Genomic DNA, 10328 nt, shown 5'->3' on the forward strand with positions numbered 1-10328 from the left:
GCGGGTAAAAGGGCAGTTGTTTTACTGGCGGGTAAAAGGGCAGTTGTTTTACAGGCGGGTAAAAGGGCAGTTGTTTTACAGACAGGTAAAAGGGCAGTTGTTTTACAGGCGGGTAAAAGGGCAGTTGTTTTACAGGCGGGTAAAAGGGCAGTTGTTTTACAGACGGGTAAAAGGGCAGTTGTTTTACAGACGGGTAAAAGGGGCAGTTGTTTTACAGACGGGTAAAAGGGCAGTTGTTTTACAGGCGGGTAAAAGGGCAGTTGTTTTACAGGCGGGTAAAAGGGCAGTTGTTTTACAGGCGGGTAAAAGGGCAGTTGTTTTACAGACAGGTAAAAGGGCAGTTGTTTTACAGGCGGGTAAAAGGGCAGTTGTTTTACAGACATGTAAAAGGGCAGTTGTTTTACAGACGGGTAAAAGGGCAGTTGTTTTACATACGGGTAAAAGGGCAGTTGTTTTACAGACGGGTAAAAGGGCAGTTGTTTTACAGACGGGTAAAAGGGAAGTTGTTTTACAGACGGGTAAAAGGGCAGTTGTTTTAATAATAATAATAAACTTTATTTGTATAGCACTTTTCATACATAAATGCAGCTCAAAGTGCTTCACAGGGCAGGACACAAAAATAAAATACAATAAAAACACAAGTAGTTAAAATGATAAAACAATAGCAGAGAAAAAAAACCCGAATATAAGAACATAAAATAAATAAAAAGACATAAAATAAAAATAAAACTCAACTAAAAGCAAGGGTGAAGAGGTGAGTCTTGAGTTGAGATTTAAAAATGTCTACAGAGGGTGCGTGTCTGAGCTCGAATGGAAGTTTATTCCAGGCTGTTGGGCCATAGAAGCAAAAAGCTGCCTCACCGTACTTTTTTGTGCACTTTTTTTTAGGCACTTCAAGTAGGCCAGCATTGGAGGACCTGAGGGGGCGGCTAGGGACATATCTAGGTAGGCAGTCACGGAGGTACGGAGGTGCGAGACCATTGAGAGCTTTATAGACAAGTAACAGAATTTTAAAGTCAATCCTATAAACAACCGGAAGCCAGTGCAGAGATGCCAAAACTGGAGTAATATGTTCTCTCATCTTAGTTCTAGTTAAGACTCTAGCTGCTGCATTTTGGACAAGTTGTAATCTGTCAGTCGTTTTCTTAGGGAGTCCTGAAAAAAGTGCATTGCAATAGTCAAGCCGAGAAAAAACAAAGGCATGGATTAGCGTTTTTGCATCGTCCAAGGACAGATAGGCTCTGATTCGTGCAATATTTCTAAGGTGAAAAAAGGCAATCTTGGTAACATGATTAATGTGTGAATTAAAATTTAATTCAGAATCAATAATAACCCCCAGGTTCTTTACTGTACTGTTACTTTCTACAGTCAGGTTGCCAAGTCTGCTAATTATTGATTCTTTTTGCTCGCTAGAACCGATTATGAGAACTTCTGTCTTATCCTCATTTAGTTTGAGAAAGTTCTCACTCATCCAACATTTAATGCTAGACAGACAGGTCAACAGCGGGTCTAATGCACAGGGATCATCTGGGGCCACAGAAAGATATAGCTGGGTATCATCAGCATAGAAATGAAAATTGACTCCGTGATTGGAAATTAGTTCACCCAATGGCAAAATGTATAAGGAGAACAGCAGAGGACCAAGGATCGAGCCTTGTGGGACACCAGAGCTGATGTTGTGTTTGTCTGAATCAAACTCGGCTAGATTGACAAAGTAGCTTCTGTTTGAGAGGTAGGAGGAGAACCATGACAGGGCCGTACCAGACAGGCCTACCCAGTGCTCCAGGCGCTGTATTAAAATTGAATGATCAATTGTGTCGAATGCAGCCGTTAAATCTAGGAGTAAGAGAACCGATACATGTTTCTTGTCAGCAGACACCCTAAGATCATTCATTACTTTTACCAGTGCAGTTTCAGTGCTGTGACTTTTCCTGAATCCAGATTGGAATTTGTTGTGCACATTATTGTTCTGTATAAATTTATCCAATTGATGACAGATGCATTTTTCTAAAACCTTGCCCAGAAAGGGTAGATTTGAAATAGGCCTATAGTTACCCAAAACAGAGGGATCCAGGTTGTGTTTTTTGAGAAGGGGCCTAACAACGGCCGTCTTCAGGGTGTCTGGGAAGATGCCAGATTGGAGAGAGCTATTTACAATTTTTAGGATGTCTCCGATCACACTGTCTAAGACCTCTTTGAGAAAGGTGGTGGGAATTGTATCCAAAGAACAGGAGGAGGATGTCATCTGTGATATGGTTTTGCGGAGTTCGTCTTCATCAATTGCGCAAAACGATAATAGGCTCCCCCTGGAGACGGGGTAATAGGGCAGTTGTTTTACAGGCGGGTAAAAGGGCAGTTGTTTTACAGACAGGTAAAAGGGCAGTTGTTTTACAGGCGGGTAAAAGGGCAGTTGTTTTACAGACGGGTAAAAGGGCAGTTGTTTTACAGACAGGTAAAAGGGCAGTTGTTTTACAGGCGGGTAAAAGGGGCAGTTGTTTTACAGACAGGTAAAAGGGCAGTTGTTTTACAGGTGGGTAAAAGGGGCAGTTGTTTTACAGGCGGGTAAAAGGGCAGTTGTTTTACAGGCGGGTAAAAGGGCAGTTGTTTTACAGGCGGGTAAAAGGGCAGTTGTTTTACAGGCGGGTAAAAGGGCAGTTGTTTTACAGGCGGGTAAAAAGGGTCAGGGGGCTGAAGCCTCCTTTGATGTCTTACGTGTGCATTTATTTACCATGTCGCGTGCGTGTTGCAACCATGTCGTCCAGGTAAGCCGGCTGCTGATGCTGGGCGGGGCCAACCTGAACTACCGCACGGAGGTGTTGCAGAACGCCCCCGTGCTGTGTGTCCACGCCCACCTGGGCTACCTGGACATGGTCGCCCTGCTGCTGGAGTTCGGCGCCAACGTGGACGCCCCGTCTGAGAGCGGCCTCGCCCCGCTGGGGTACGCCGCGGCGGGCGGCAACATGGCCGTCGTCAGCGCGCTCTGTCGCCGCAGGGCCAAGGTACGTACGGACGGCGTGGGCCTTTCTTTCGCTCTTTGCTTTTAAAGGGACACTTCACCCTCTTTGCAAAAAGATATATGTTAATGACGTTTAGAAGCTTTAGAACACTTTCCTGGAGATCTTTATGTGTGTAATATGTGGTTTTAGTTATTTTAGATTGTAGCAGTGAGCACAGTGTCTCTCATGTCATGGACACTGGTCTCACTACCTTCCTGGACTACAATTCCCATACTTCTTTGGTGCACTGCTCCTCCTTGTGGATAGGGCGAGAGCTGTCTTACTGAGACAACATGTAGTCCAGGAAGGAAGTGAGCCCAGTGTCCATTACATCAGAGACACTGCTACAATCTAAAACAGGGGTCCTCAACTAGAAATGATGAAGGTCCACAAATAATTTTTTGAATAAGACCGAGGTCCGGTCCCATGCGCGGCGTCCATCGGAGAGCGGGGCTCTATGCCCGTTTAGTATGGTCAAGCCAAGCTTATACAAATCAGATCCCCTTCCACCCAACCAATAATGGGGTGCAGAGTGCAGGCCCGGAGTGGAACTCCAAATCAGGCCGGGAGTTATACGCCCTGGCAGGCCACACTGCATTCTGGCGCGCGCATAGCGCGCGCCAGAATTTTGGGGGCCCTTGGGGGACATTTTGGGGGCCTTTGCAGCAATTTCACATGAGAAATGTACCATCTGATGTTATTTATATTATTAACTTAAAAAAAAAAAAACGTTTTTTTTCTTTTTTCTTTTTTTTTGGGTGGTCCGCAAAGAGGTGGTTGGACCGCGGTCCGCCAGTTGGGTACCCCTGATCTAAAATATCTAAAACCATATTACACACATAAAGACCCCCAGGAAAGTGTTCTAAAGCTTCTAAACGTCATTAACATATACTTTTTTGCAAAAAGGGTGAAGTGTCCCATTATCTATTTTGGGGTCGGGAACCCATTTTGGTGTTAGCATCATGTTATGCTTTAGCTATTGAAAAACAGCAGATCTACAAGCTCATAGCGCGCCACCGAGTGGCGCGCTATGAGCTTGTAGGTTCTGCTATTTTTGAAAAATCGAAGAACGACTGACATAATAGAAACATAGCTTTTTCAGAAAACTGTCAGGATGTAGAAGACATTTTGTAGAATCTGATCTCAGGTCAAAATGGGTTAAGTGCCCTTTCATTCTTTCCAAAAATAGTGACGCTGGGCTGTTTTATGGGAAGTTGCACCTTGCCCAGAAACTTATTGTCACGTTCTTTGACATGTGTTGTGTTTTCTAGTGTTCCTCGTTCTTATATTTTTAGTTAGTGTTTTACTTTTCTGTTGTGCTCTTGTGATTTTTTAAGTATTGTGTGTTAGTTTAGTGTTCTTGGTTTCCTTATAGTTCCAGTTTGAGTTTTACCTCATACCCTTGTGTGCTTTTACTTTGTAGTTTTGTTCCTAGTGTTTCCTGTCTGCCCCGTCACTGTTTGCCTGCCTTGTCGAACCTCTGTAATTATTTTTTTTTCTCAAACAACAACGATGATTATGATGATGATGACGATGTGAATGAATGTGTTTTAATTACGTCTGTACGCCTTCTCCTGACCTGTGTGTGTGTGTGTGTGTGTGTGTGCGCGTACGTGCGTGTGTGTGCGTGTGCGTGTGCGTGTGCGCGTGTGCGTGTGCGTGTGCGCGTGCGTGCGTACGTGCGTGCGTGTGTGCGTGTGTGTGTGTGTGTGTGTGTGTGTGTGTGTGTGTGTGTGTGTGCGTGCGGTGTGTGTGTGTGTGTGTGTGTGTGTGCGTGCGGTGTGTTCCAGGTGGACCATCTGGACCGCACCGGGCAGTGCGCCGTGGTGCACGCGGCGCTGCGCGGTCACATGGACGTGGTGAAGTTCCTGATCCAGTGTGACTGGGGGGGTCCGCCCCCCCCTCCCCCTCCAGGCCAGCAGGGGGCGCCGGCAGCCTTCACCAAGAACCACGCGGTGCAGCAGGCGCTCATCGCCGCCGCCAGCATGGGCTACACAGAGGTAAACAATGCCCTTATATGGTCATGGAAGTGTTGTTTTTGGCAGCGACATTTTGATTTGAAGTTTTTTCCAGTTTCACCTGGAATGTCTTAGTGTTTAGTCTAGTTTTAGTCGACTGAATGTCATAAGATTTTAGTCGACTGAATCTACAGTTGTTTTTGGCGGGCCTTGATGCCGTCGTAAGGACTTTTTCACTTGCTGAAAATAGCCGATCTACAAGCTCACAACGCGTCGCAGTCATCGTAGCTTCGTTTTAATTTAGTTTCCATTTAGTTTTCGTCAGTGACCCCCCAAAATAATCGTATTTTAACTGGGGACCCCCAAAATAATCATATTTGAACTGGGGACCCCCCCACCCCGACAAGCTCTTGGAAATGTAGGCGTTCAACTCAACACCAGGAAATGTGTGTGTTTGCTGCCCTCTACAGGTGCAAAATGTATAGTCAGTCAAATTGTGCTCACTTGTACATGTAATGCAAAAGCAGCACAGTTGCACACGCACGCACGCATGCACACACACACACACACACACACACACACACACACACACACACACACACACACGTTAACGGCGTTTAATGTCTGTTTGCACCGTTTGTTTTACGTCACCATGACATCACCTCATCAACATTGAATTACACTTTAATATATTAGCGCCCCTCACTTCACACGGGTGTGATTTTTTTCTACATGTATACCAGGCAGGATTGATTAACCCATTCTGACCTGAGATCAGATTCATACGAGGTTTCCACTGGACACACACTGGTCTGATTAACTCATTCTTCGATTTTTCAAAAATAGCAGACCTACAAGCTACATACACCATCTCATGAACAACTGAATGTACGTGATTGGTTCGACAAATGACGTTAGGTTTCCTCTTCGTTTGTCTATTGCCCATGTGCAGACGGCGGCCATGTTTCCGTCAGAGTTTGGAAGCACTCGTTTTCAGTCCTGCTGCCTCCTGCGTTATGTGCTAATTTAATTGGGTCCACCCATCAGATCGTGTCATAACTTTAATTGGTCCACCCATCAGATCGTGTCATATCTTTAATTGGGTCCACCCATCAGATGGTGTCATATCTTTAATTGGTCCACCCATCAGATCGTGTCATATCTTTAATTGGGTCCACCCATCAGATCGTGTCATAACTTTAATTGGGTCCACCCATCAGATCGTGTCATATCTTTAATTGGGTCCACCCATCAGATCGTGTCATATCTTCTGGACCTCCCAGAAAAGGACGAGGAGGAGGTGGAGCGCGCTCAGATCAACAACTTCGACTCGCTGTGGGGTGAGACAGGTAAGGAACCTGTCTGTCTGTGTTTCTGTCATACTGTGGGGTGAGACAGGAACCTGTCTGTCTGTCATACTGTGGGGGTGAGACAGGTAAGAACCTGTCTGTCTGTCATATTGTGGGGTGAGACAGGTAAGAACCTGTCTGTCTGTCTGTCTGTGTCTCTCCGTGTCATGGGGACAGAGGGAGGGGACAGTTTAACCCTTGGTGTCTCAGTTTAACCCTTTCTCTCTCCGTGTCTCAGCGCTCACGGCGGCGTCGGGGCGGGGGAAGCTGGAGGTGTGTCGTCTGCTGCTGGAGCAGGGCGCGGCCGTGGCCACGCCCAACCGGAGGGGCGTCGTCCCACTGTTCAGCGCCGTGAGGCAGGGCCACTGGCAGGTGAGACCCCCCCCTCTGTCCTCTGTCCCCTTCCCCCTGTCCCCTCCCTGTTCCCTCTTCAGCGCCGTGAGGCAGGGCCACTGGCAGGTGAGACCCCCCATTCCCCTGTCCCCCTCTGTCCCCATTCTGGGCCCCGGATTCAGAAAAGTGAGGAACAGCTGCTTGTATAGAAGCTCACATCGTGACTGTCATGTGTGTGTGTGTGTGTGTGTGCGTGCCTGCGTGCGTGTGTGTGTGGCGTGCGTGCGTGCGTGCGTGCGTGCCTGCCTGCGTGTGTGCGTGCGTGCGTGCGTGCGTGTGTGTGTGGCGTGCGTGCGTGCGTGTGTGCGTGCGTGCCTGCGTGCGTGCGGTCCAGATCGTGGACCTGCTCCTGGGTCATGGAGCGGACATCAACCTGGCTGATAAGCAGGGCAGAACGCCCCTCATGATGGCCTCCTCTGAGGGACACCTGGGGACGGTGGAGTTCCTGCTGGGACAAGGTGGGTCCCCCCGAACATGACCCCCTGACCCCATGACCCCATGACCCCATGACCCCCTGACCCCATGACCCCCTGACCCCATGACCCCATGACCCCCTGACCCCATGACCCCTTCACCCCATGACCAGTGTTGTTTTCGTCGACTAAAACTAAGACGAACAATGTTCGTCGACTACCTTTTTTCACTGACTAAAACTAAATAAAAACAAATCTGCCGTTGAACGTGCACGAACGCGTACGAGCGTGCTGCCGTCGTGAACGTGCACAGTGATAGTCAACGGAGCAGCGCGTTCATGTGTTTAAGGCCAGGCTGCAATACCGGTACGGTTCCGGGGGAGCTGTAACCTCTGACCTTTGCCCTCCCAGGAGCCTCTCTGCCTCTGACGGACAAGGAGGGGCTCACGGCGCTGAGCTGGGCGTGTCTTAAGGGTCACCTGGCGGCGGTCCGCTGCCTGGTGGAGCACGGAGCCGCCGCCGACCACGCCGACAAGAACGGACGCACGCCGCTGGACCTGGCCGCCTTCTACGGGGACTCTGAGGTGGTGAGTGACCCCTGACCCCCACTGTACCCCTGACCCCTGACCCCTCGACCTGGCCGCCTTCTACGGAGACTCTGAGGTGGTGACCCCACAAACCCCTCTGTCTCCAGGTCCAGTTCCTGGTGGACTACAACCCCCACAAACCCCTCTGTCTCCAGGTGCAGTTCCTGGTGGACTACAACCCCCACAAACCCCTCTGTCTCCAGGTCCAGTTCCTGGTGGACTACAACCCCCACAAACCCTCTGTCTCCAGGTGCAGTTCTCCTAGTGGACTACAACCCCCACAAACCCCTCTGTCTCCAGGTCCAGTTCCTGGTGGACTACAACCCCCACAAACCCCTCTGTCTCCAGGTCCAGTTCCTGGTGGACTACAACCCCCACAAACCCCTCTATCTCCAGGTCCAGTTCTCCTAGTGGACTACAAAGCCCACAAACCCCTGTGCGTCCTCTGTCTCCAGGTCCAGTTCCTGGTGGACTACAACCCCCACAAACCCCTCTGTCTCCAGGTCCAGTTCTCCTAGTGGACTACAACCCCCACAAACCCCTCTGTCTCCAGGTCCAGTTATCCTAGTGGACTACAACCCCCACAAACCCCTCTGTCTCCTCTGTCTCCAGGTCCAGTTCCTAGTGGACTACAACCCCCACAAACCCCTCTGTCTCCAGGTCCAGTTCTCCTAGTGGACTATAACCCCCACAAACCCCTGTGTGTCCTCTGTCTCCAGGTGCAGTTCTCCTAGTGGACTACAAACCCCACAAACCCCTGTGTCCTCTGTCTCAGGTCCAGTTCTCCTAGTGGACTACAACCCCCACAAACCCCTCTGTCTCCAGGTCCAGTTCTTCTAGTGGACTACAACCCCCACAAACCCCTGTGTGTCCTCTGTCTCCAGGTGCAGTTCCTAGTGGACTACAACCCCCACAAACCCCTGTGTGTCCTCTGTCTCAGGTCCAGTTCCTGGTGGACCACGGGGCGATGATCGAGCACGTGGACTACAGCGGCATGCGTCCTCTGGACCGGGCCGTGGGCTGCAGGAACACCGCCGTGGTCGTCGCCCTGCTGAAGAAGGGAGCCAAGATAGGTAAGACCCCCTCCCCCCCACCCCACCCCCCACAGCACACCCCCCACACCCACCCCCCCACACCTCACCACCCCCACACCACACCACACCCCACACCCACACCACCCCCCCCCCACACCCCCCCCCCAAGGAGGCCTTGTTGTTTTCGATAGATATAGACAGCCTCTACACAAACATTGAGACAGAAGCAGGCCTACTAGCAGTTAAAGAAGTCTTTAATAAGTACCCAGACACAAATCGACCAGAAGAGGAATTACTCCAATTACTAGACTTAAATCTAACCCAGAATGATTTTTCCTTTAACAACTAATTTTATTTACAAATCAAAGGGACGGCCATGGGAAAGCGATTTGCACCATCTTATGCAAACATTTACATGAGCATATGGGAGCAGACGGCACTAGAAAAATGCAGACTTAAACCAACACATTATTATAGGTTTCTGGATGATATTTTTGGAATATGGGAACATAGCAAGGAAGAATTCCAGGAATTTATTGATGTTCTTAATAGCCATCATAGATCCATAACGATCAAATTTGTGACACACACTGAAAGGATTGACTTTCTTGAAGTAACAATTTTCAAGGGCCCAAACTTTAACACAAATGGGAAACTAGACTTAAAAGTATTCTTTAAAGAAACAGACACCCACGCCCTATTACACAAAACGTCATTCCACCCGACACACTCTTACACAGGGATAGTCAAATCACAACTACTAAGATTCCATAGGATTTGCACGCAAAGAAGTGATTTCAAAATAGCTTGTAAAACACTATTTAAGGCACTCAGACTAAGGGGATACACTAGGACATTCCTCCGGAAAGCTCAAAGTACCTTCTTAGAAATAAGAGTGCGAGATCCAGGCCCTAAATTGGCCCTGATAACCAGTTATTCAACACAGAGCACACTAGCCAACAACAGAATAAAAAGGAATTTTGAGAACCGAACGGATGATCTTCTAAAAGATTATAAAATTATATCAGCCTACAGAAAAAACAAAAACCTTAAAGATTATCTAGTACACAGCAAGCTAAAAGAAATCAACACACCAGCACGCGAGGGACCAGAATACTTCAAACCCAAACAATTAGTCAAAAATAGAACTACAAAACGCGTGTTGGAGATTAAACAACGAATAACAACCAGAACCAGCAACTGCATTTACTTAATCACATGTAACAAATGTGGTTTACAATATGTCGGAGAAACAGGTAAAACAATAGGTTGGGACAACACAGATACAATATTAACAATGGAAAAAAGACAACCAAGGTTTGTTGCCGTCATAATGACTTATTTTACACTTGCTGAAAATAGCCGATCTGCTTTTTTCAGCATGCAACAAAGTGTAAAATGACTTATACTGGATCTCGTGTCCACTAGTCCCTTCCTAACATGTTAGTCTAGTTTTTATTTGTTGACGAAATTGTCAGTATATTTAGTCTTAGTTTTAGTCATCATAGCATAGTTTTAATTTAGTTTCCATTTAGTTTTCTTCAGTGGAAAAATGTAGTCAACACCGTTTACAATATCCTGTCCAAGGGGCTTCCTGT

At 48.0% G+C, this 10328-nt stretch overlaps 1 protein-coding gene across 1 annotated transcript in view; it reads left to right on the top strand.

The window, feature by feature from the left end:
• Window positions 1-10328, top strand: part of LOC310875200 (protein TANC2-like) — an 86344-nt gene that overhangs the window by 72020 nt on the left and 3996 nt on the right. The window contains exons 16-22 of the mRNA XM_083788344.1: window positions 2763-2999; window positions 4787-4996; window positions 6210-6303; window positions 6542-6675; window positions 7031-7154; window positions 7521-7696; window positions 8637-8769. Coding sequence (XP_083644470.1) covers window positions 2763-2999; window positions 4787-4996; window positions 6210-6303; window positions 6542-6675; window positions 7031-7154; window positions 7521-7696; window positions 8637-8769 — 1108 coding nt within the window. The remainder of the gene's footprint in view (window positions 1-2762; window positions 3000-4786; window positions 4997-6209; window positions 6304-6541; window positions 6676-7030; window positions 7155-7520; window positions 7697-8636; window positions 8770-10328) is intronic.

This window comes from Protomyctophum parallelum (genome assembly GCF_964188405.1).
Source record: "Protomyctophum parallelum genome assembly, chromosome: 17".
NCBI classification, from domain to species: Eukaryota; Metazoa; Chordata; class Actinopteri; order Myctophiformes; family Myctophidae; genus Protomyctophum; species Protomyctophum parallelum.